At 38.6% G+C, this 27,154-nt stretch overlaps 1 protein-coding gene across 11 annotated transcripts in view; it reads right to left on the bottom strand.

Annotated features, from left to right (window-relative positions):
• LOC109406423 (calcium-binding protein E63-1) overlaps positions 1–27,154 on the bottom strand; it is a 389,205-nt gene that overhangs the window by 204,392 nt on the left and 157,659 nt on the right. Inside the window, exon 2 of one of the 11 annotated variants that reach the window (XM_062853681.1) lies at positions 3,323–4,387. The exons of 8 other annotated variants lie outside the window; for them this stretch is intronic. In XM_062853681.1, coding sequence (XP_062709665.1) covers positions 3,323–3,359 — 37 coding nt within the window. In that variant the 5' untranslated portion in view covers positions 3,360–4,387. Of the gene's footprint in view, positions 1–3,322; positions 4,406–27,154 lie in introns of those variants that run through there. 2 more of the 11 variants (XM_062853683.1, XM_062853682.1) reach the window with 2 other exon arrangements.

The following is a 27,154-nucleotide window of genomic DNA, read 5'->3' as shown; positions in this document are numbered from 1 at the left end:
GATATGTGTCGCTTTTGCGGCATAGATACAGAAGACTCGGAGCATTTGTTGTGCCGTTGCTGGCGATTGCAGTTAAAATAATTAGGTTCTTCGACAAGGGGCTGATAGAACCCTTTGATGTCTGAAGAACAAATCCCAATGCAGTAGTACATTTCATTTGAACTGTAGCACCGTGTTGGGATCACACTAGCAGTCAAGGTTCGGTATTGCTACTACCAATGGGGATACGTCAACCTGACATAGCCAAATAAAACTAGGGCATTTGTCACAATAGATCTAAAAGCTGGTCGCAGTGACTTATTTACCCAACAAGGAATAAAAAAAATAATGACACTCTATATTCAAAAAATCATATCTCAAAAACTGAAAAACGTACATCTTTGATTTTTTGATATGTTACGCCAAATTTCCTGAGACAGTGACAAGCAGGGCGTGGAGGCTGAAACACGCCGCATTTCGCCCTTACCGCGTTTTTGCATTTTTCTTGTGTTTTCGTTCGTACTTGAGTGGAACGCTGATGGAAGAGTGAACGGTCGTCGGTCGTCAGTGACAAGCAGGACGCGGAGGCTGAAACATGCCGCATTTCGTCTTTACCGCGTTTTCGTATTTTTCTTTGTGTTTTTTGTTCGCACTTTGTGTAAATGATCGACGATGGCTCGGTGGCAAGAGACCACATTGCCCGCATCGTGGTGCTCGTGTTCGTCGTTATTCCGAGTTCGGAAATGCTAGTATCCAAGAGATTGTTTTTCAGTGCGTCGGGTATTCTCGCTTATGTATTTTTTTTCGGATTCTTCGATGAACGATCGGAGAATCAACGAGCGGTGTGAACGAGTGCACATTTAATATGGTTGGACCGTTTGCATGCTGAGACCAAAGCCAAACATAGAAAACCACTGTTGAAAATGCTTTGACATCCATGTGCACAACAGAACATGTGCTCGATGAACAAATTGAGATTTGAAATTATGAAAAGAAATCCACGTACTCCGGTGAGACTCGAACTCACGACTCCCAATTCGCTAGACGGGCGCTTCTATTCCTTCAAGCTACGGAGTCACTCGACTATCTCCGTCGCCAGCAGGCCTAGAACTGAACTCGATTCCACAATCGCACATGGTTATCTTCTTTTCACAATCCAAACCCCCTTCGGATGGGATTAGATGAACATCTAACACATTGTCTGTTGTGCACATGTATGTCAAAGCGGGAGAGGAAGTTATTTTTAATTGTCGAGAGCTTCGGGCACTGCCTTCCAATCACTTATTGGTATGGCAATTAGTGTGCAGTCGGACTCTCGACGGGTCGGTCCTCGGCCGACCGAATACGGTAAGGGTGACCGTAGCACCTTACAAATGTCAATTTCTTGATTTTGCTTTGGCTGACCAAGCCATGTGGGAAATTACACTGTTGAAAATGCTTTGACATCCATGTGCACAACAGAACATGTGCTCGATGAACAAATTGAGATTTGAAATTATGAAAAGAAATCCACGTACTCCGGTGAGACTCGAACTCACGACTCCCAATTCGCTAGACGGGCGCTTCTATTCCTTCAAGCTACGGAGTCACTCGACTATCTCCGTCGCCAGCAGGCCTAGAACTGAACTCGATTCCACAATCGCACATGGTTATCTTCTTTTCACAATCCAAACCCCCTTCGGATGGGATTAGATGAACATCTAACACATTGTCTGTTGTGCACATGTATGTCAAAGCGGGAGAGGAAGTTATTTTTAATTGTCGAGAGCTTCGGGCACTGCCTTCCAATCACTTATTGGTATGGCAATTAGCCATACCAATAAGTGATTGGAAGGCAGTGCCCGAAGCTCTCGACAATTAAAAATAACTTCCTCTCCCGCTTTGACATACATGTGCACAACAGACAATGTGTTAGATGTTCATCTAATCCCATCCGAAGGGGGTTTGGATTGTGAAAAGAAGATAACCATGTGCGATTGTGGAATCGAGTTCAGTTCTAGGCCTGCTGGCGACGGAGATAGTCGAGTGACTCCGTAGCTTGAAGGAATAGAAGCGCCCGTCTAGCGAATTGGGAGTCGTGAGTTCGAGTCTCACCGGAGTACGTGGATTTCTTTTCATAATTTCAAATCTCAATTTGTTCATCGAGCACATGTTCTGTTGTGCACATGGATGTCAAAGCATTTTCAACAGTGTAATTTCCCACATGGCTTGGTCAGCCAAAGCAAAATCAAGAAATTGACATAGAAAACCAGCTGGTCAGGATTACCCGGTGAGTTCGTTCCTTATTACTTTTTATATTTGAACATGACATATATGGGGTTTTCGGAGGGGTAGCCTAAGGAAGTTAAATGAACTGGTTTCCGGGCAAATGTTCGTGGGGTGGCCAGACTTTGTCACGAGATAACAATTATCATGTTGTTTTCCGAAGGTCTCCAGTGAATTTAGCTTACCCTGCTACAACAAACCATCAGGTAGATCATTCCGTTCCGGTATGACTCTGCAGCCATAGGTAATCCTTGCGCTGATGGTGGGTACACAATCATCATCATCATCATGTTACGCCAAATTTCCTGAACATTCTGATAAAAATATAAAACCAGGGTACCCCTTTGGTTCCAAGGCCATAAAAATGTTAAAAAACGTTAAAAAATGCATATTGTTTAACCCAAAACACAATTTGGCCCCTCCAACGTATTTTTTTCTTAAAACTACAATTCAATAGCTTTCCCAATAAAAAAAGAAGTTCAAATCGGTCAACTGATTCGAAAGTTATGATTTTTTGAAAAATTTAAATTTTCAAGAATTTTGATTTATAGGACCACCCTTTGGGCAGCTTTATGACGAAATAAAAAAAATACGGGTTTAATTATTTTCGAAAAACTACGATCCCACCAAGTTTCACGACAATCGGAGTTGCACTATATCGTTGTTCTATGGAATGGCTGATAATCAATGCTATCAATTACGAACTGCAGTAATGTTGAGATATAACAATTAAAAAAAAAAAGACTTCCGATACAACTCTATTGATTGAATAATGAATGTCCAGAACAAAGCTATTAACAGTTGAATGTTGTGTAAACACGTAAAGCTTGAATGCTACATTATCAGTAAACAAAATTTCCCATATTTTTCCGTTGATGCAAAAATTGTATACCTGCAAAAAAGCAATCATTCAGTACATTTCCCAACGGAATCAACATCGAATTTGCATTTTCCATTATACAGCGCGTGTCGTTCGCAGAAAAATCGCAAAACACAATACGTACTTATCTACTTCAAGGAGGACAATATTCCCGGGCAAAAAAAAATAGTCAAAAGGAAAAACAGAAACTGAACTCACCTCTGATCTCGGAGAAGTTGATGAAATTCTGACTCATTTCTGCACGCTGTTCTCTGTTATCCGATGCGAGCGATTCCTTCTGTCGGACGGAGGCTGGGCTTGTTTTTCCTTACAACTTCGCTTCTTTTCTTCGGTTTTCTTCACTAGAAGCGGTGCGATCAATTTTCTTCTGCGCCCACAAAATAATAGCCCCACGCCACTACTTGAAAGCAGGCGGAAGAGCAATGTGGAAAGGGGATGACGGGAGGGATCACTTCAGGTTTTCACTGTACACTTCAGGCGCTAGCCTTCCACCACTGACTGGCTGTGCACGGCGGTTCAGTAGCGTTGGATGGACGACACGGGTAGTAAAAATGCCAAAACACAAAAATTTCTTCTCGAACAAACGAGCAGCCAGTCTTCGCCAGGACAGGTTGTGTGACGCCAGGGGGTGGAAAAAGCGGAAAACTCCCTCCGCGCTCGCACTCTCTCTATTTCTTTATCTCCCACTCAAAGCAGAGATCAGCTGACTCGAACCGATTTTCCACTTATTTCCGTCGTCTTCGTCGGCAACTCACAAATTCACAATAACGACCAACTGACTACTACACAACAGGCGCGCACTCCAAACGAACGCAAAAGTGGGTGTGTATGCTGAACAGATGGTGGCGCTGCTCCTCGCGAGGGCAGGAAGAACGGGACAAGGTGATTACGTGAAAGGTGAAAGGGAAAACACCGTCGTTTTAGCAAAGTCGAAGCATTCGAAAGGTTTTTGGTTTCGGGACTCTTCAGATTTTCCTAAATCCGTTCCTGATCACTAGGCTTTTTTGCTAGGCTTTTTAGGACATCACTGGAAAACTGGATCAACAATTGCGGGAAGTCGTTGCACATGAATTACATAAACACTTTTTTTCTTCCACTACGGTACTGCTGCTCCCGTTTCTGTTTCTGCTCTGCTCACCGTTCATTCACTTTGGATCACTGCGCTGCCGGGCGTTGCTGTTGCTCTCTTCGGGGAAGTTCTTCGTGAAGCTAATGCGCTTTGCACTACACTTGATGCACTCTAAACAGCACATAGGGAGATAGCTACACCCAGAAAGAACACTTTTTACAAAGATGGCAGAGTAGTCGTTCAAAATACCCAAGTAACCACAGTGCTGAAGCCTTATTGCATGCAGATATACGGTGTATTTAGTGCAATCATTGCTTTACATGCAAATTTAAGGTTGATTTAAAGTGGAAGTGGGCAATTATAGAATCAAATTAAGATTATACTGGTATAATCTTGAAGCAGTCGCATAATTGCCCATTTCCACTTTAAATCAACTTTAAGTTTGCATGTAAAGTAATGATTGCTCTAAGTACACCGTATACAGGCATACCTCGATAGTACGTACACCATCGCTTCGTTTAGTGTACGTACTATCGAAACGTACGTACTATCGAATCACAATTTTTTATTTCAAATTTCATTTTTAAATCAAAGAATGTTATTTCTAGAACGTCAGGATTGCCAAAAAATTACATGTGGCCTAAGGGTCCGTGTATTAATTACGTAATTTTGCTTGTTTAGGATGCTATCTTTATTGGAAAAATCTTCTTGTGCTCTGGGGATGCTTCGTAGAGGCATCTCGTCTCTGGGAACTTAGATTGATTTTATTTGAGTTATCTTTTAGAACCATCCAAACTGATCTAGATATAATTGAATCGATCTAGATCAGTTATATCTTGTTAAAAAACATTCTAGGTGTATTTTCTTCTGCAGCATTTATTGCCGTGATATTTTCAAAATCTTCTGAACGTTGCTCCTTCTAGGACTCCTCCAAGAGTTTAATTTTTTTACGAGAAGGGATTTCAAGAGGTATCCCGGAACTCTTGGAGATATTCAAGGAAAAACTACTTGATGAATCTTAGAAAGAATTTCTGTAGGAATGTCGGAATGAATTTCTGGAGGAATCTTGGAATGAATTCATGGAGAAATCTTGGAACGAAATTCCTGGAAGTATTCTGGAAGAAATTCCTAAAAAAATCCGGAAAGTCCCGAAAGAATTACAAAAGAAATTCTTGGTGAAGTTTCGGAAGGAATCTCTTAAGAAATCTCAAAAAGAGACCCTGGAATCTCATTAGGAATCGCAGGAGAAACTCGTGGAAAAATCCCTAAGGATTCCCAGAAAGAATTCCTGGAGAAATCTCGGAACCAACACCTAGAGGAATTTCGGAACTGAAAGAAATTTGAAGAAATCTTTAGGGAGCGAGAAAGTGAAACAATTGAATTGGTACAGCCTATATTGCAATGCAAACCGCGGTTGCTAAAGAATTTGTTCAAAGTTTTTGACGTTTTGTGACATTTTTGTTCACGTTTCGGACTTCAAGAGATTTCTTCCAGAATTTCTCAAGGAGTTCCTGGAATCCTCCAGGAATTTCATTCGGGATTCCCGAATAGTTTATTTTAGGATGTCTCTGGATTTCTTTTTGGGCTTCCACATGGTATTCCTGGAAATTCTAGCAACTTCACCCAGAATTTCTCTAGGAGTTCTTTCGGAAATGGTATCAGAAATTCTTACCGAGATTTTTTTTCAAAAAATCCTTGCAGCAATCAGTAAAGATTTATTCCTGGAATTTCATACGAGATTCTTCTCGAAGTATCTTCTGGGAATTCTTTAGGAATTCCTTCTGAAACCCTTTCAGAAATCCTACAGGATCCCTGACAAGAACTTCATTCAGTGTTCATTTAGAGGAAGATCCAGGAACTTCTACCGTTTTTTTTTTCTGGAGCTTCTTCTGATTCAAGTATTCCTTCTGAGATTCCTACAATAATTTCACCAGGTAATCTTTCTGGGATTTTTCCAGGATTCTTTCGAAAATTCCTTCCGGGATTCCTCAGGTAATTTCTTCTGGGGAATTACTTTTCAAGAACTTCTTCCGGGATTCCTCTTAGAGCTTCTTCTAGGAATTTTTTCAGAAACTAATTCAGGGATATCTTCGAGAACTCTTTCCAAAAATCATCTAGGGACTTTTTTTTTGGTTTCTACCAAGAGCTCCGTCAGGAATTGTTTGTAATGGAAATCCTCCTGGAGTTTATTATGAACTTTTTGGAGTATTTTGTTTATGGAATTCCTCATGTAGTTCCTGTAGGATTTCCTTGAATAAACACAGGAAAAAGCAACTTAGTTATAGCTCCCTGAAGAATCACATAAATCCTAGAGGGATTCTAGAAAAAGTTTGTGGAGAAACCACGGAAAGAAAAACTGGAAGAGTTACATGAAAAATTACTAAGGTAATCCTAGAAGGAGTAATGCTGATGGAATCAGAACTGATTTCTACAGAAATCCAGGAATCTCTGGAAGAATCTCGTGGAACTTCCTGGAACAATCCTGGAAAGAGCTTTTGACGGAGCTCCAGACGGATCCTCTTAAGGAATCTCAGAAAAAAAAAATCCTGGAAAACCCCAGAGGGAACTTCTGATGGAATCCTAAATAAACTTCTGGAAGAATCTCATTAAGAGTTTACGGAATCCCAGAAGAAAGCTCTGGAGCAAATTTGTGGACAAATCACGAGGGGAGTCCCTTATGGTTTTCTTGTGGAATCCCAGAAGGAACTTCATGAGGTGAGCCACCATGCCACCATCAAGTTATAAAACAGCACACGCACGCATACCTTCCTTTTAGAAATCAATCCAACCACTCATGATAAGCTGACGATTTTTTAAAGTCCGAATCATAAACAACAAAGCCACGAAACATCCAAAACTAAGAACATTTTCCTTAGCAACCGCGGCTTGCAGTGTAGTGCAAAACGAGCCAATTCTACATACGCGACGAACGTGCTATCGTTCGTATCCCAACGCTTACGTTTGCAAATTAATTACAACAATGTATCGCTCGCCAAATCGATATGAGCATACGACGGTTCGATCGAGACGACGACGACGCGTCGTCCGCTGACCTAAGCATAAATCACTCCAGGAAACTTCCATAAGGTTCTATGTAAACACATTGTATGATATACTTTTGGCAGTCTGGCTGGCCCTATAAAAGGGGTCTTCCCAGGCCGAATAAATCAGTTCAATTTGGTCTTCGGACCTCAACGCATAACGTCGTTTTTAATCGATATCACCGCCGAGTGTTGTAAAATAAGACACAGCGTTACATGGCTGACCGTGCCAAGTGGCCGAACCTTCTCCGAGGAAAATTCTGTGACTGTGTGATTCGTTAAGGAACGCTTGCTGAAATTTTCAAAGTGATTGCGTAACTCGTGATGGGAAAACAACAGTCCAAAACAACATCAATCAGCGGCGACCCACAAGTGAATATAGTGAACCAGCTAGAAGATCACAGTATCCTGCATGAAGAACATGCCATAAAATTGTGGATCCTTCTTGCTCTTAATATTATACAACTATCTGTGACTGCCTACAAATGGCACGCAAAACACGTCAGGCGCAGAGCTTTCGAAAAAGGATGCAAATCCTCAGAAACATTAAGCAAAGTTTAAAACATTGACAAAGAAAAATAAAGTGAAATGAAGAAAAATCGTACCTCAAATGTGCAGGCTTACCATGGCCTAATATTAGAAGAAGTAAGCCGAAAAAGAGAAGAACTCGTAAGAAAATTCGGACCAAGAAATGAACAACAAGTAAAAGGTGCACCGACAAGTGAACAAAAACTAAAAAGTGTAATTGAAAAAGTAAAAACCACACAAAAATCTACTGGACAAAAAGTGAAAAAAGATGGTATTGAATATATACCACTAAACGTCAACCGTTCAGACGAAAACATGCGCCAGTGGGGCGCACGCGTAAAAATACCAGTGGATGAGGTTAAAATGCTGGCTATGCAACTGAAGGCAAGCATTAAACCTCGAGCAACAAAAATAAGATACCAACGACCTAGCGACAATAGGGGCCGTGCCAGCTGGGTGTCACCTGATCCTGCTCCGACTTCAAGATAAGGTAAAATTAAACATGGAAACCTCCTTCAATTTACCTCATAGAAGATTTTAATTAATTTCAATGGACGAATTTTTCCAAATAAATGAAATTTCTAATAAATATTTGGAAAGTTTGAAAAAGTACAACCGATTTTCAGAGGAAACGCGACTACAAAAGGTGAAATATTTAAGTGATTTGAAGAAAAGGCTTAAAAACATTCTAAAAACTAATAAAGATCTGCAAAATGAGGCAGTTATAAAAAAGGGTACAGAAATTTGTGGAAAAATCAACCAATCATTGACATTACTAAACGAGAACGAACAATTAGGAATTTCACGTACAGCACTAGAATCAGGGGTAGAAGAAAGTAAAGTAGAAGAAGCAGGAACAATCGAAAAAGAAGAAGAAGAAGAAGTAGAAGAAGAAGACAGAGTAGAAGGGGAAAAAGAAGAGTTAGAAGAAGAATATCAGGAGGAAGAAATGGCTAATATTATTGAAACAATCAAAACAATCTCATCTTTGATTCCATCATACGATGGATCAAATGATAATTTATCAAGCTTTATCTCTGCTCTTAAAGCAGGAAAGACAATTCTGACTAATGATAATACCGTTGCAGCCGTACAGGTAGTACTATCGAAACTATCTGGAAAAGCAAGAGCAGCAGTAGGTGAAAATCCACGAAATTTCGATGAGATAATCAATGAATTAGAAGCAAAATGTACATCAAAAACATCACCTGATGTTTTTGTTGCAAAGCTTCAAGATTTGAAACAAATAGGAGACATTAACAAATTTACAGATAGCGTCGAGAAACTCACTCAGCAGCTCGAAAGAGCATACATTGCTGAGAAAATACCAGTTGATACAGCCCAAAAAATGGCAATTAAACAAGGGGTAAAAGCTCTTTACACAGGAGTGAAAAACCCAGAAACAAAAATCTTATTAAAGGCAGCAGAATTTAAAACCTTGTCTGCGGCCATCGAGAAAACTGTAGAAAATGAGAAAAGTTCTTCTAATGCCAACCACTCTCAACTGATGTTTGTCCAACGAGGTCAAGTACATCGTGGACACATCAGAGGAGATAGAAGTTTTTTCGACAGAGGCCACTATAGAGGAAACAGAGGTAACTATCGTGGAAATTTCAGAGGCAATTCTCGTGGAAATTTCCAAGGCCGATATCAAAACCGAGGACATAGTGCAAATTTCTATTCTTCACGTGGTAGAAGACCATATAGAGGACATTCTCAGTCCCGTATTTATTATACGAACAGTGAAAGTGGTCAGACACCTCAGTTACCCCAACAAGCAACAAACGCTCCACAACCAACAACGCAACATCAAAACACTCAACAGCCACAAAATTTTTTAGGCCAAATTCAACGCTTTTCACAATAAACCCATCAGCATCAAATTTCATAAAGGCACATATTGGAATATCAAATTCTACATGTACCTTTATGGTCGATTCAGGTGCTGACGTTTCTATATTCAAATTAAATAATATATTGCATGATCAACTGATAAATCGAGATCGAAGATGTATGATCTCTGGAATATCAGAAAATAAAATTGAAACTGTTGCATCAGCTGTGACACAACTAACATTCCAAAATACCATTACATTGGAACATGAGTTCCAAATAGTTGAAGAAAATTTTCCAATATTTACTGATGGGATATTGGGACGAGACTTTTTAACTGCATTTAAATGCAGTATTGATTATGAATCCTGGATTTTGAACATTCGATGCAATAATGAGGAAGTTAACATTCCCATTGAAGACAACTTCAATGGAGGATTCATACTTCCTGAACGTTGCGAAGTTGTAAGAAAAATAAATGATTTAAATTTGAATGAAGATATGTTAGTGTGTGCCGAAGAAATCCAACCAGGGATTTTCTGTGGCAATACATTGACGTCACCATCAACAAAATACGTTAAATTTATAAATACTACTGATAAAGCAGTACTTATAAAAGATTTTAAGCCTATGATGAAACCTCTGAAGAATTTTATCGTAGCAAATGTCAATAAAAACGGTAATATTTCCGACCGAACTGATCAAATAAGATCAAAAATTAATGTTTCAGAACTACCAGCATCAGCCAAGGAACCTTTTGAAAATTTAATTCACGAATACAATGATATTTTTGCGTTAGGAGAAGATAACCTCACTACTAACAACTTCTATTCACAAAATATAGAACTTTCAGATAACGTGCCTGTATACATCCCAAATTATAGGAATATACACGCGCACAATGAGGAGATTGAATCTCAAGTCCAAAATTTGTTGAAAAATGATGTGATTGAACACTCAGTCTCGGCTTACAATTCACCAATTCTGTTGGTACCCAAAAAGTCGAGCAGCAGTGAGAAAAAATGGAGACTAGTTGTCGATTTCAGACAGCTGAATAAAAAAATTTTGGCTGACAGATTTCCCCTACCTAGAATCGATACTATTTTGGATCAACTAGGTAGAGCTAAATACTTCAGTACTCTGGATTTGATGGCAGGATTTCATCAAATTCCTCTAGATTTTGATTCCAGAAAATATACGGCATTTTCAACACCCTCTGGGCATTATGCTTTTACGCGCTTACCATTTGGACTCAATATAAGCCCAAATAGTTTCCAGCGCATGATGACGATTGCCATGGCAGGTTTAACACCTGAATGTGCATTCGTATACATTGATGATATAGTTGTCATAGGATGCTCTATAAATCATCATCTTAACAATTTAAAGCGAGTTTTTGAAAGATTGAGACAGTATAATTTGAAACTCAATCCCGAAAAATGTCAATTTTTTAAGGCAGAAGTAACTTACTTAGGCCATAAAATTTCAGATAATGGAATTCTCCCAGATAATTCAAAATTTGATGTAATAAAAAAATATCCCAAACCAACTAACGCAGATGACGTTCGTAGGTTTGTGGCCTTTTGTAATTATTATAGGAAGTTTGTGCCAAATTTTGCGCAACTTGCTAGGCCGTTAAACAATTTATTAAAGAAGGATATAAAGTTTACGTGGTCAAATGATTGTCAGGCAGCTTTTGAAGCTCTTAAGGAAAAATTATTAAACCCACCAATTCTTAAATATCCTGATTTTACAAAACAATTCGTATTGACAACGGATGCTTCGAACATTGGATGCGGTGCGGTGTTGTCACAAAATTTTGACGGAAATGACTTACCCATTGCTTATGCCAGTAAAGCATTTAGCAATGCAGACACGAAAAAACATACAATAATACAAGAAATGATTGCCATACACTGGGCCATCGATCATTTCAAACCATATCTGTATGGAAGAAGATTCATGATCAGAACAGATCATCGCCCTCTGGTGTATCTCTTTGGTATGAAAGAACCTACCAAAAAGTTAACCCAGATGCGTTTAGATCTTGAAGATTATGACTTCGAAATACAATATATCAAAGGAAGTAATAATGTTGGTGCAGATGCATTATCCAGAATTATAACTTCAGATGATATTAAATCAAAATCAATTCTCATGGTCCATACTAGATCTATGACCAAAAATCAACACAAAATTGACAAAACAAAAACTGTTTCACAAAAAAAGAAGCTTGATCACCTTCTTGTCTATGAAACAGAATCGCCGGCAGACATTAAAAAATTGAATAAAATGAAAATATGCATGCAAAATGGAATGATTATTATAAAATTAATGAATGAAAATATGCGCAAAACTTTAATAACGCTTGAAAGAGATATTATTCACGAAAATGAAAGTCAGACGCTAGAGTTTGCTCTTTCAGAGATGAATAAAATATTGGAAAATAGAAAAATTGCAATGTCGACACAAGAAGATATTTTAAAACATATACCACTACAAGATTTTAAACGGATCGCTCTAGACGTCATCCGTAAATTCGAACTAATACTATATCGCCCTCCGAAAGAATTGACGAATTCTGAAGAGATCAATAACATCCTACATGACTTCCATATGACTCCAACAGGTGGTCATATTGGACAAAACCGGCTTTATCTCAAACTCAGAGACCTTTACTTTTGGAAAGGCATGAGAAGTTCGATTACGAAGTTTGTAAAGGCCTGCAAACTTTGTAAAATGAACAAAGTAACAAAACGGACAAAAGAAGAATCTTTGGTAACAACTACACCTTGTAAACCATTCGATATTATCTCGATTGACACAGTAGGTCCGTTACCAAGAACTGCGAAAAACAATCGTTATTGCATAACATTGCAAGACGATTTAACCAAATATGTTGTAATTATACCATTAGAAAATAAGGAAGCTGATACCATTGCGAAAGCTTTGGTGCAGAATTTTATACTTATCTATGGATCATTTTTAGAGTTAAAATCTGACCAAGGTACAGAGTTCAAGAACGAAGTACTTAAGCAGATTAGTAAAATACTTAATTTTAAACAAACATTCTCAACTGCTTACCATCCACAATCCATTGGAGCACTAGAAAGAAATCATAGGTGTTTAAACGAATACCTACGAAATTTTTCCAACGTACACCACAATGATTGGGATGAGTGGACTAAATTTTATGAATTTACCTATAACACTACTGCTCACACCGATACCGAATATACACCTTTTGAACTTGTATTCGGTAGAAAAGCCAAACTTCCTCAGGATATGCAAAAAGTTACACCAGAACCGATATATAATTTGGACGAATACTACACAGAGTTAAAATTCAAACTGCAAAAATCAAGCGAAATAGCTAGGAAAATTTTAATAGAACAAAAAATCAAACGAACACAAAATTTGAATAATAACTTAAATCCAATAGATGTTTCTGTAGGAGATTTGGTGTATTTATCAAACGAAAAAAGGAAAAAGCTTGAGCCACATTTTATAGGTCCATTCAAAATTAAAGAAGTTGACAATATACATTGTAAAATAATCGATATTTCCAACAAAAAAGAAATACAAGTACATAAAAACCGAATCATAAAAATGTAACAAAATATATTGTAAAAGATTCTTTAAGTGATGCTTGATCAGAATAGCTACGCCATTCTTCTGAAAAAGGGGAAAGGTGTAGTGCAAAACGAGCCAATTCTACATACGCGACGAACGTGCTATCGTTCGTATCCCAACGCTTACGTTTGCAAATTAATTACAACAATGTATCGCTCGCCAAATCGATATGAGCATACGACGGTTCGATCGAGACGACGACGACGCGTCGTCCGCTGACCTAAGCATAAATCACTCCAGGAAACTTCCATAAGGTTCTATGTAAACACATTGTATGATATACTTTTGGCAGTCTGGCTGGCCCTATAAAAGGGGTCTTCCCAGGCCGAATAAATCAGTTCAATTTGGTCTTCGGACCTCAACGCATAACGTCGTTTTTAATCGATATCACCGCCGAGTGTTGTAAAATAAGACACAGCGTTACAGCAGTGCCCTACGGTACTCAAAGTTGTTAAAATTTCCAAACTCATGGAAAACTGTCAAATATTTCATACGTATCGCAAAAAAAAAGTTATTTGTTGGAAAACGAAAAAAAAAATTGCAAGTAAGTGAACTGAAATCAATGCTTTAGATAAGTAACTTGATGGGTTTGATTTATGTTTTGGAAAGCATTCTTCGCCGTTAAATTTAGTTTTTTTTATTACCACGCAAAATAGAACCATCATGTGCTTTTTTTATTTTATTACAACATTCTATTGGTAAAGAAAACGTTTAGTTACTAACTGTGCAAGTGCTTATCAACTACTAAGCTGAGAAGCAGTCCTCCCCAGTTGGGATGTAATGCCAGAATGATGATGCCAGATATTATGACTGGCAGAGAACATCTATGTAAAGCAAAGAATACTGCAATCATTACATTAAACGTATTCGTTCATGCCTTTCATTTCGCATTATTTTAAAACTGATTAATGAAAATCCGTGTTATAGGAGTCTGCATAACACAAATGCATAGTATCGGAGTCTCTGCTATAGTCTACTAATGATTCGAACTCATTTTTGTAGATTAAAAGTTAACTAAATTTTGGTGTACGTACTATCGAGGCAAAATGTACGTACTATCGAGGGTACGTACTATCGAGGGTACGCACTATCGAGGGTACGTACTATCGAGGTACGCCTGTATCTGCATGCAATAATGCTTCAGCACCGTGGTTACTTGGGTAGTGCTGAAAGGTCACATAGTGCAATTAAAATATGACATCTTCCACAATTCGTGAACTTTTGATCTCTTGCTTTATCTTGCTCTCTATTGTTCTGAATATTCTTTAGTGATTCGCATCCAGACATTACACTAAAAAACCAGCGGTTTTCAAACACCCTCCCTCCTTAGTAACTACAAAATCTTTACAAAATTACATGTAAGTCTACTCTTGTTGATTTCGCTTTGTGGGGTTTTGGTCACCGTTGATTTTTATGTTTCGAAATTTGTTGATTTTTTTCGGTGAAAAATACTTTCCAAATCGTTTTGGCATAACGTTTCGGCCTACTTCATTCAGCCATCATTTCTTCACCGAAAAAAATAAAAAAAAAACAATAAATTTCGAAACACTACTCTTGTTGAGATTATTACAGGATTTTATGCTGAGGTTTATGCGGTAGGTTTCCTGCTGGGATTTCTTCAGGAGTCACTGACTGGAATTTTTGCAAGCGTTCCTCCTGTGGTACCTCCACAAGTTTTTCTTGGCATTCCTTTTGAAACTTCTGCATAAATTTCTTCAATAGAAAGTGTTTATCTTGTAGAGGGTGTTTTGTTTTGGTAAACAAAATTTATTTGACACTTCTAGTACCGCTACTGACGCTGTAAGGGCGTGGCAAACTAGATGTTAATCACAAGAACAGTCGCGACATTGGACTTCTGTTGCTAGTTATTCTAATATTCCTTCAGAAATTTCTACAGGACTTTTCGCAGGAATTTCTACAGGGGCTCAACTATTGCTGTATCCAGAAGTTTCTGCGGGCATCTCTTCAATAGTTCCTACTAGAGTTACTTCGTTGATTCGTCTAGGACAGGAGTTTTCAGGCCTTTTGTCTCGAGGTGCACTTTTCGGGAGCAAACCGCCACGCGGTGCACATGATCAAAAATTAAAAAAAAAACGAAACTTGAAGTTTGTCGGAAATGTTGATGTGTTTTCTGATGCGAGCTTGATGTTCTTCGCACGTAAAAAAAATGAAAATAACTTGTAATCATGCTTGTAGTTCTATGATTTTTTGGACTAAATTCTTAGCTGTACTACGTACTCATTTTTGGTCATCTCAGACATTCCCGCCCCCATAATTTTTCGTCCATACAAAATTTTCGAAATTTGTATGGACTGTACACTTCCACGAGACACCACCAAACCAACACCCTCTCCACTTAGAGTCTACATAGTTGATAAACAGGCTCTTATCGGAGCTTTGAACTGGTTTGTGGATAAATTAGTGTATCCAAATTTCAGCTTGCTTCAATATTTGTGGTAAATTACTTCAAATTTGATCAGAAAATCCCTGCTAAAACTCTGTAATCAAAATAGTGATCCTCTAAAAAATACGTTCCACCATAACTTGTAAGATTTTTGGTATTGGGAATTGATGAATTTATTAGAATTGTTTCAAGATGGCTTGTTGCCCTTGGCACTCTTAGGAAATTCACTAAAAAATTCTCTGCCTACTTGCCGCAGAGCCACGTTGCTTTCATTTCAAGATTTCTTCCATTTTTTCCCCATAAGAATTCCCTCAGCAATTCCTTCGGGGATTAATCGGCCTTTTTTCTTTCTTTCGGCAATGCCTTCGTGAATTTCTCCGGTAATGCATTTAAAATTTGTTCGTGATGTTTTGTGAATTTTTTGAAAATATTTTTTCGAAAAGATATTCAGAACCTTTGACGGCAATTCTTGCAAAATTCCTTCGTAAATATCTAAGGAAACTTCATTGGTAATTAATTTGGATATTGCTTCGACAATTTCTTTGAAAACCAGTTTGGCTAAGAAGTGGGAATTTCTTCGGTAGTTTATTTGGAATTTGTTAAGCATTTTCTTTGGCAATTTCTTTTGTTTTTTTTTTTTTTTGTTCGACGGCAGATTGAGGAGGTGCGTCCCGAGTGTCTGTTCACCAAGTAGGTGAAGGTGAGCGTCTGTTCTGGCATCCAGCGGATGACTATGTAATGCTTCTCCACCCGAAGCTATATCTAAGATGGCAGACCACCTCGGTGGAAAAAGGACCTTAGGGCAACAACCTACTGCTCTCAAAACCCAAAAACCGTCACAGAAACCCAAAATGAGTGTAGTTCGTTTCTATTTTATTGTAATGTCTAATGGGGTTACTTGCAACAGCGGTGTAACTTGCAACACGATGACATACATTAACCGTTATGTGTCCGACAAACTTTTTGCTTTTTTCTACACCGTGCTTTTTAAAAAGGCGCTGGGTACCCGGGTACCCTGTTGGCCACATAAGGGTGAAACGTGAACTATTTTTTTCATAATAATGAAAGCTTGTGTGCTCCACCATTTCGGTTAACAAAATCATGTGTACCAGAAATCGTTTAAGTGAAAAAATCAGTTTTTTTTGTTTATTGTTCAGCTACACTGTTCAAACGGTTTGCTCATTTTATGCCATACAAACAAGTATGAAAATCGTGCTTTATCTCTCTCCTATGGTAAGTGCGATAAGTCTGATGACCTTGCTTGATGGAATGGTGTCTCGGTGGTGGATTTATTTGAAAAAATAATGTACAATATCCTACAGCAATTCGTTGCTTTCATAAGTGACCTTTTTCAATGTAATTATGTCTCTCAATTCCTTTTTTTTTTGGGTCGTTTGCTCTCATACGGAAACATTCTAAACTGTTTCAGAAACCACAAAAGCTGAACTGCTTACTGGAATTATTTATTATTCAAACTCGAAACACTTTTGAAGCATTATCCGTGGTCGCATATCAATTGGCATTCATTTACGTAAGTTTTAAAGTGCGGCTCGTTATTGCAATTCAATATTTTTGTTTTGGACATTAAGTTAATAGGGGCAACTCAATATCATACTGAGAGCCAAAATTGATATCATATCATATTCAGCTATGATTCTGATATGCAAAAACTTTTGAATAACACCTAAACATCACATTAAGATATGATATCAAAATTTGTTCGATATCAGATGCAATTCAGATATTCTCGCTGGCCCGGAGCACGTTGTTCTTTCAGCAAAATTTTTATGAATATCGACCGATATTTTGGTAAATAATTCGGCAGTATCAATTTTTTTTCGAAAATTCCACATACATTGATGAGATCAAATTGGATAATAAAATTATAGATATGATAGTATTTGCTAGGTTGCGAAAAAGTGTGAACATTTATAGAAGGTAAAATTAGGCATGAAGGTCATGTATTGAACGAATACATCGAATGCGTGAAACTTCTGCCAAACGACTTGTGCTTTACAACTATTGGCTTGGTTGATAGTTTATACCACCATGCCTGATTTTACCTCCTATAAATTTTCAAACTTGTTCGCAACCTAGCGAATACTTTCATATCCATCATTTCATTATCCAATTTGATCTTTACTCCCTTACACTCTGAGTATAAAATGACCGACAAAGCCATAAAATGATTAACTATATTTCCACAGACAGATTCTTTGGAAATTTGATAAGAAATTCTTTCCGCCATGTATTTGGAAATTTCGAATTTTGTTGGAAATTCTTCAACAATTACTTCGCAAAAGCGGTTAGGAAATCTTCCGACAGTTCTTCATGAACTCCTTCGATCGTTCATTTAGATATTTCTCATACAGTTTCTTTGGAAGTTTAGAAATTTCAAATTGGAATTGCTGAAGGATTTTAACAAGCTTATTTCAGAAGGAATTGTGATTTCAAAAAGAATAGTCGAAGGAATCTGACAATAGGATTGTCAAGTCAATTCCCAAACTATTTTTACAGGAACTGTCACTGATAAAAACGAATACATTTCTGAAAAACTGCTCAACAGAAATGCTGAGGAAATTTCCATAGAAGTTGCCGGAATTTTTTTCCAAAAAATTGCATGAGACCTACCAGAGGAATTCCTAAAGGAAAGTCGAAAAAAAAAAATCAAGTGGATTTGAGCAGTAGAAAATTCTGAAGGACCTTTCATAGAAAATGCTAAAGAATTTTCAGAAAAAAAAATCCCAAATTTCCGAAAGGTTTTTGTTTTCATGGACAATGTTACAGAAACTCTCAAAGGAATTGCTGAACGACTCCGCAAAAGAATAACTGAAGGAATTTCGGATGGAATTTTCAAAGGAATTGGTAAAAGCACTCCTAAAGCTATTTCCGGAGGAGTTGCCAAAGTATTCCTGAAAGTGCTGCCGAATTGTCAAAGATATTCCCTGAAAAAGTCCACAGATATCACAGCGAAACAAAAGTTATCTATTGGTCTGTCTTAAGAACAAAGTTATGTGTTTCCGACGGATTTGAGGACGCTGAATCCGAATCAGGGCTCAGATTTGCTCTAGCACGTCAGAATTTTGAGCTATTTCCAAAAAATATACGAATAGAAATATGTTTTAAGCAATCAAAAGGTAAATTGGTGAATTAACATGTACATTAACGACTCAAGAAAAATATTTCGTTTTACAAAATCGAATTTGATAGTTTTAAGCGATTTATACAAGTATTTCTTTAAATGTTGCATGCAAGGTTACTTACTGACATAAAATGTTTAAATCTATCAAGTTATATTTGGAAAAATTGAAATATTTTACATGAGTCGTCAATTTAGATGTTAATTGACCAATTTACCCTTGGTTTGCAATCTAAAAAGCCCAATATTGCATATTTTGTCCTATAAATTGAGGTACAGCTTGTGTCGTGCTGGAGCAAATTTGAGCCCGGATTCGAATCCAGTGGCCCAAAAATCTGTCAGAGACACCTAAGTTTGCTCTTGAGACAAAAAATGTTGCGTATTTGCATGAAAAAAATTAAAGGGATTTTCGATGAAATTTATGAAGAAAGTTCGATAGAAATTTCCGAAGACATTTTCAAAAAAACTGCCAGAAATTATCAAAAGAATCACGAAGGCATTGTTTGAGGAGTTTACAGGAATTGTAGAAAGAATTCACAAAAGAATTATGTTAATTGCTTCTGCAAGAAATTTTTACAGGGATTACCGAAACATTGAGCGCTGGGTACTGCGATAGGAGCGGTTTTATTATTCAAGCTAGCCAACACACACCAACGCACTTCGAGCTCTCGCTTGAAAACACGTACGAGCATTTAATTTTTATGCCATCAATTCTCTTGGCTCCGTTTTCAAACACGCCGTCATGACGCTACTCGGAAAAGGTAAACATCCCCCATGACTCCAGTGTTGTTCTTGGTTTCAACAATTTTTATACTTTCCATGCTTCTACTTGACAAAGTGCATTAAGTCATATAGATATGACTAGATCTAGTTTTACTCGTTAAATTTGTTAAATAAAAATGGAATCGCTTAAGAATAATTACTGTTTGATCTGTGGCAGTTCGAGGGAGATATTTTGAGACCGGTAAATGGAAATATCGTGACAACCGGTTTTGAATCTACTCGCAGCACACAGCTTGTGAGTGTTACGTAAATTCTTAAATAACTGATGCCGTTTCGATAAAATAGTCCCATCACCGATCTGTACGGTAAAATTTTCACAGTATTTATTGCCGTAAATTTGTATGATTTCACCGATTCTTTGGTGATTTCTTAAGTTTCACCTATTTTCTCTTGTAATTTTATCGATTCCACCGTAATATTGTAATTTGCTTGTTCGAAGACCATTTTCTGTGATTTTTTCACCGATAAGGGCCTGTCCATAAACTAAGGCGGGGGGAGGAAATGGTGTAGGTGGATTCTGGTTAAAGTCTATGCTCCGTATAAATTTCGACAATATTATATGGACAAAAGTCTACGAGGGGGGAGGGGGGATTAAAATGGTCAAAAATGGGTCTACGTAGTATGGACAGCGCCTAATTTGTTCTAAGCGTGTATGTATGTATGTACCGGCATAACTCTGGAATGCCTCTACCAATGTCAACCAAATTTTTCATATACATTCCTTAGGTTGTGGAGGCGTTTTGGAATTTAAGGTGGCGGCTTTGGTTTCAAGGTGGTGGCCAAAACTCGAGAATGTACTGCCATTCTACGCATAATTGTCCCATGTTATATGGGATTCCCATATAACATGGGACAATCGGGCGTAGAACGGCAGTGTATGCCTTTTAATGGCAATGCAGCTTCGGATACTATCTTATCTATTCACATCTATATCTATATATCTATATATATATATATATAAAAATGAATTTCCGTCTGTCTGTCTGTCTGTCTGTCTGTCTGTCTGTCTGTCTGTCTGTCTGTCTGTCTGTCTGTCTGTCTGTCTGTCTGTCTGTCTGTCTGACCGCTATGCATTCGAAAACTACTGAACCGATCGGTGTGAAATTTTGTACGTGGGTGCTGTTGGGGCCGGGGAAGGTTCTTAGCTTGGTGTGAGACCTCTCCGCTCTCTGGAACGGGGGGCTCCCATACAGCTGACTTTACCGGGGACGGTCCCTATGGAGGTGTATGTCAAAAAACACAGTAGGCAGGCATTACGACGTTTGCCGGGACAGCTAGTCTTCTATATACAAAAATGAATATCTGTCTTATATCTGTTTGTCTGACCCTTATGCATTCGGAAACTACTGAACCGATCGGTGTGGAATTTTGTATGTGGGTGCTGTTGGGGCCGGGGAAGGCTTTTAGCTAGGTGTGAGACCTCTCCGGTCTCTGGAACATGGGGCTCCCATACAGATGATTTTGCGGGGGACATCCCTATGGAGCTGTATGTCAAAAACGCAGACGTTTGCCGGGACAGCTAGTGCAATACAAAAATCTGTCGATCCGACTCGATGAGTAGAAGTCAACAATCAATAACCGACGACGCCATTTTAAAATCCTAGACGGCGGACCATAATCAAGTATGACGGCCACAGAATGGTAGTTTGAGCTATGATACCCTGCTATGTAAGTATCTATCGATCGAACTTAGAAGGCAAAAATTAATATTTAATCGATATTCGACGCCATTTTTAAATCCAAGATGGTGGACCATAACATTTGTTTACAAAATAAAACGAAAGTCGTGAACTTCTGTCAACGACCCAAATTTTAGAAGCATAATGTAGCGCTGATTTCGAAACCGTGCCTCAAAAGATTTAAAATAAAACAGTTTTTGAGTTTAAGCTCAATATCGAGTTTTACAACTTTTTAAAATATGTAAAATAATAAAATTCAAATATCTTGCGTTTTGTTCAATCTATTTTAAATCTTTTTCCATAAAATAAAAGCTGAATATAATACCATTCCGTCATCTGAATGCAGGCTTTGCATCAGATTGATGAAATTTAAGATATTGGCGAGTTTTGGGGACGATCTCCTTAAATTTTAGCAAAATTTCCATAAATATATTTGGAAATACATTTTTTTCAATAGGAAAAAAAAACAATTTATTAATTCTTTCTCAACGTTTATTTGACATATCATATGTAGGCGAGTTACAGTAACAAAATCTGCTTAATCGGAGCATTGATTACGGAGAACGAGATGTGTGAAGTGAGCGACTTTGCTTAAAAATAGAACAAAAATCGATTTCCAATCATCAACCTTGTATGGAAAGTCGAAAAAAAATCCGCTCTACTGTAATTTTTTTTCCTTCGCCTTTTCGAATTCAGGGAATGATTCTACACCAAAAACGATCATCAGCTTACCGAGTTCAAAAATGCTGTAAACTAGTGTAATCTAAGATAGCGGCCATGGGATGGTAGTTTGAGCTATGATATCATGCAATATGAGTATCTATCGATCGGGCTTAATGAGTAAAATGGTAGATGGTATGGTTGAGGGTCAGGGCAGATGGGAAGGTAGATAGTGGGGAAGACGGTCGGGAAGATGGTTGGAATAACGAAAAGGGTAGAGCGTAGGGTAGAGAGTCAGGGTGGAGTTTAAAGTTGTGGGTAAAGTTGACAGCAGGGCAGATGATAGGGTAAACGGTAGGCTAGAGGGTTAGGATGAAGGGTAAGGGTAGGGGAAAGGGTAGAGGGTCCGATTAAATGATAGTGTAGAGGGTTAGAATTGACGGTAGGACAGATGGTAGCATCGAGCGTTAGAAGGTAGTTGGATGGGCTCGTGTAGAGGGCAGAGATGAAAACACTCTCATCGTGAATCAACTCGCGAGTGTAAAAGCAACAAACGGTTTACTCACGGTGCCGAGAGTAAGCCGTGTGTGAGTTTATTCGCACCCGCTTGCTTCACGAGTATGAAGCAAAACAAAAACAAAAGCACTCATGAATTTTTATTCGCGAAGAACAAGTGGAGATGCGGGAATTGCATTTTAGTGCGATTTTAATAGCAAAACAAGCAGTTATCCATCAGATAGTAGTGTTTTGTGCTTTATTGTTCCTGAAAAGTTAATCCGTCGGCTGTGTAAATTCGTTTTTTCACAAAATTGAAAAATGTTCAGAGTTGCTTCGCGAATCAATCACGAGTGCGACCAGCTTCGTTAGCTCGCGAGTGAAGGAAGTGCAAATATATTCTGGCTTCTGTTGTTCACGAGTAGGATAGCTTTGCGTTTGTGTCTACTCAGCTGCATTCCTCACTGTTTTCCATCACTGGTAGAGGGTAGGGTAGGCTAAACAGAAGATTAGAGAATAAAGTAGACGAAAGCATGGAGGGTAGAGTAGACGGTAGGGTAGTGGGTTAGGGTGAACGATAGGGTAGAGGGTAGGATGAAGAGTTAGGGTAGATGGTCAGAAGGCCGGCTACAGAGGCACGTTATCCTCCATTTGGTACATTTGTGGGTAGATGGTAAAGTAGAGGGTTAGGATTAACAGTTTCATGGAGGATAGTGTAAACTGTAAAGGGTAGGGTGAAGGGTTAGAGTGGAGGGTAGGGCAGACGGTAGAGTTGAGAGTTAAAACAGAGCGTAGAATAGAGGGTCGGGATACAGAGCAGGAAGATAAAATCGAGAGTTAGGGTAGAGAGTAGGATGAAATGCTGAGAGATTAGAAGACATGAGCTTCAAGAGATATATTCATGAATTCTTTCCGGGATTTCTTCTGGCATTCCGCTCGAGAATCTTACCAGGATTCCTACCAAAATTCCTCAAGCAAAATGTTCCTTCTAGAATTACTTTAGGGATTGTTTCTGAGAACTGTTCAAGAATTTCTGCAAGAATTCATTTAGAAAATCCGGAATAAACTCTTTAAGGTATTTTTTTATTTATTTATTTATTTGCTTGATCTTCGACTGGGTCGTACAGATTGCTTATCTTAAATATAAATTAAAAATACATGTTGCAGTAACAAAAATTCAAATCAAATGACACACGAGAAATAAACTAAGTACAGAGAACTACAAACTGCTATTGAAAGAAACAATACATGAGCTTAAAAAGTCCGGTGCGAAGGTCGCCATGCTATATTAGAATAATCTCTAAACTCGCGACACCACACTTCTCTAGGCCAATTCGATCTTTTCAGAGCCGAGTTACGAAATTTTGCTTCGACAGATACTTTGTACGATACATAGTCTAACATGGAGACGTTTTTCCACGGAGGTACTAAGCGTTTCACACTTAACACTTCTTCCGCGCCTATGGATTCGCAAACCATTAGCTTTAGTTCATCCTCAGTTACATCAGTTGCAATGTTCGTTACATAAAGATTGATCGGATCGGTGCAACTGTTTGCGGTCATTTCACTAACATATACAGAACTAGATGCAAGTGGGATAGACTGATTGTCTGGACAAGGCAGATTTTCGTGATGACGAATTGAAGTACGAGGCTCTGCAGTTAGCTTCTTTTCCACTTTCGATAACGTTTCACTCATTAGTTTAACCTCCGTTTTCAAAATATCAAAGTCACTCTTAGCTGCGTACTCATTGCTGTTCTTATCGGTGGCAGTTTTGCGAAAACGTCCTTTTGCGATGTAATCCCTGCAGGAGTCGCACATCCAAAATATGCTTGGATGTAGACATGCGCATCCCTCGTCGTAGGATAGACCCATGCACTTTGCATGGAAACTGCGGCGATCTTCGCATTGGCCGTCGCAGGACACAACAATATCTTCTGTGCGGAATTCCAATTTGCAAGCGCTGCAGTAATCATCCATTCTCCAGTTTGGTAAATCCTATCCGCACGAACAATATACGCTACTTCACGACCAGATGGCGGGGTGGTCGGCAAAACGAATCGGCGATGGCTATGTATATATCAGAAGTGCTTTGTGTAGGTAGAAATAATCAACGGCGAGATAGCATTCGTTCTTCCAAAAAAATAAACAAGCAAATGGTGTCGATCCGTGGACGTAGGCCAAAAATGCACTATTTCATCAAAACAAGCATATCAAAATGCACTTAACTGTTTGTGAATGCAGAATAAACACTTAGCAATCAAACTGCTTTTTCACAATATTTCCAGCGATCGAAGAGGCATGCAACTATAACAACAACACACACATACGATAGTTTTCCTCGATGTTCCTGCAGGGATTCGTGCTGGAATCCCTTCAAGATTCCTTCCGGTACTCCTACTGTGATTTTTAAAGAGATTCATCCTTCCGAAAACGAATATGATAGATTAAAAATTGATGCCGAGATTTCTTCTGGCAATCCTGGATTTTTTGTTAGGTATTTGTGCCAGAATTTCTGATGGGATTCTTTCCGAGTTTTTTCGAAGGTTTTCTTCAACAATTCTTTGCAGGATTTTTTCCATGATTCCTCCAGGAACTTCTATTCAGCTTCAAGCCTGCCATGATTTCTCTGAGAATTCCATGAGGTATTGAAATAATCCGCTCGAGATTTCTCCACTAATTTCTCCTGGAATTTCCTCTGTGATTCATTCAGGGCATCCTGCCGAGCTTCTAGCCGGGATTCCTCTCAGAATTGTTTCAGATATTTCTTCCAGAATTCCTACAGGGAATCTTCCCGAGATCCCTTTTGGGTTTTTTTCCGGGGTTAAGCTCGAAAAGCGAAAGGAAGAAACAACAAAACAACAAAACAAAACAACAACTTATTCAAAATAGAAAGATGACTATTCAAGGAACATAAAAATACCATTAATTTATTATGCGGTTAAGACAGAAGTTAAGCCGTACAATTTTCACCTGTTTTCCGTAAAAGTCATCCAAATGTATTGCAGGAAAACTTCTCAATAAACTATTTTCAAGAAATGTTGGACATTGTTTAAGGTATTAGTAGATCGGCTCCAGAGGCACGTTCTCCTCCATTTGGGAAATTTTTGCATTATTTAGTCACACAATTGTAACAACAATTGCCACCTTTCGATTGGGTGTCCTAAAACCGAAGCGATTATTGATGACCGTTGTTGTACCGTACCACCACGACACAGGCTGGTGGCGTTGGTTATTCGATACGGAAAATCGAATTTCGAAACAGGGAAAAGAAAACCGGGAACCGAACTGCTCACTGCACACTTCACTTCGAACTGAACACTCAAAGTGTGGACGCTCTCGTGGAAAAGACTAATCGCAAAAAAAATGAAAAATGCTTCTGTTATTTTCTTTTTTGCAAATGTTCGCCCCGATGCGCGATGGTGTCACGAGTTGTTTGTTTCCTCCGGCGTTGTTGTTGTCGTTGGTGTTGCTGTTGGCTGCTCCCGTAATAATTGAGAAACGCCAACAGTCAGCCAGAGTCAGAGTTGGACAGAGGGAACGCGCGATTATTATGGTGCACGGGGCGTTGTTGTGTTGGACAGTTTTAAAACTGTCAATTTTCAAGGTGAAGCCAGGGGATTCACGGCGATCAGAACGAACACAGGGATTGAGCGCTTGTGCTAGCTTATGATCGTCTTTCTCAATTATTATAATTTGAACTAATTAGCGACAATTAGAATGTGATGTGATTTAGTAAGAATGTCAACATGGATTTGATTTGGGACCATGAAGCTGAAACGGCAAAAGTGCAGTTATTCAGCACAACTTTCTGATGGTGTCTCGGTTTGACTCCTGGTCTATCTGGATCTTTTCATTCTTGACTCACTTGGACATGTAATATATTCATGCCTATCATAGGTTTGCAACAATAGTCAAGTGACAAGAAAAGCTTTCAGCTAGTAACCAAGTTAGGAATCAGGTTAGAGTTAGGGCTAATCAAGTTAGGCATTAGGTTTGAGGAAGATGCAGTGTGATTTCCTTGTAACAACTAAGACGCCGTGTCATTAATTGGCTCGGCAGCTTAGTTGGTAAGGCGCTCGTCTAGCGTACAAGAGTCGTGAGTTCAAAACTCATCTGAGCTGTACGTTTTTTCATAAACTTACTCATAATTAGTTCATCTGTACAATAATGTACATAGTGCGTACATACTGATTGATATGTTGAAACGTTTCCTTTTTAGAAAGGTAAGTTAGGATGTTTGGTTAAGAAGTGGAAGAAGAAGTTTTCTTCATTTTATTTAAACAAAACAACACATTAAACAAGAAACATTCTCTGTGGCTACGGAACGACACAAATGTGATGAGATTGAAGTGTTATTATTTCACATTCAATCAAAACATGTAAAAGATGTGGGCCATGGCGTGCACGCTTCTGCACACACAAAAAATCCAAATTCGACCAGATAAACAACATTGATCTTGTTCCCGTTCCGTTTTTTCCGTCTTTGTGCGATTTGCCTAAAGACACACCGTACACTGCAGGCACCCAGCTCGACCACATTTAGTTGCAGTCAATCGTCGTCGTCCTCCTGCAAGCTGGTCCGGTTTGGCGCTGGCTGGCTGGCCATCGACCGGTCGCGGTCGCTAATCAATGGTGCTAATTTTCATTTGCATGCTCCTCCACGGCGGCTGTTCTCTCTAGTGATGATAATAATGGTTCATCGTTGTAGCACCATACAATTTAAATCACTTTCAGCACCCTTTTTCTCCATACCCATTCCCAAA

Source organism: Aedes albopictus, chromosome 2 (assembly GCF_035046485.1).
Source record: "Aedes albopictus strain Foshan chromosome 2, AalbF5, whole genome shotgun sequence".
NCBI classification, from domain to species: Eukaryota; Metazoa; Arthropoda; class Insecta; order Diptera; family Culicidae; genus Aedes; species Aedes albopictus.
This window is presented reverse-complemented; position numbering and strand designations above follow the sequence as displayed.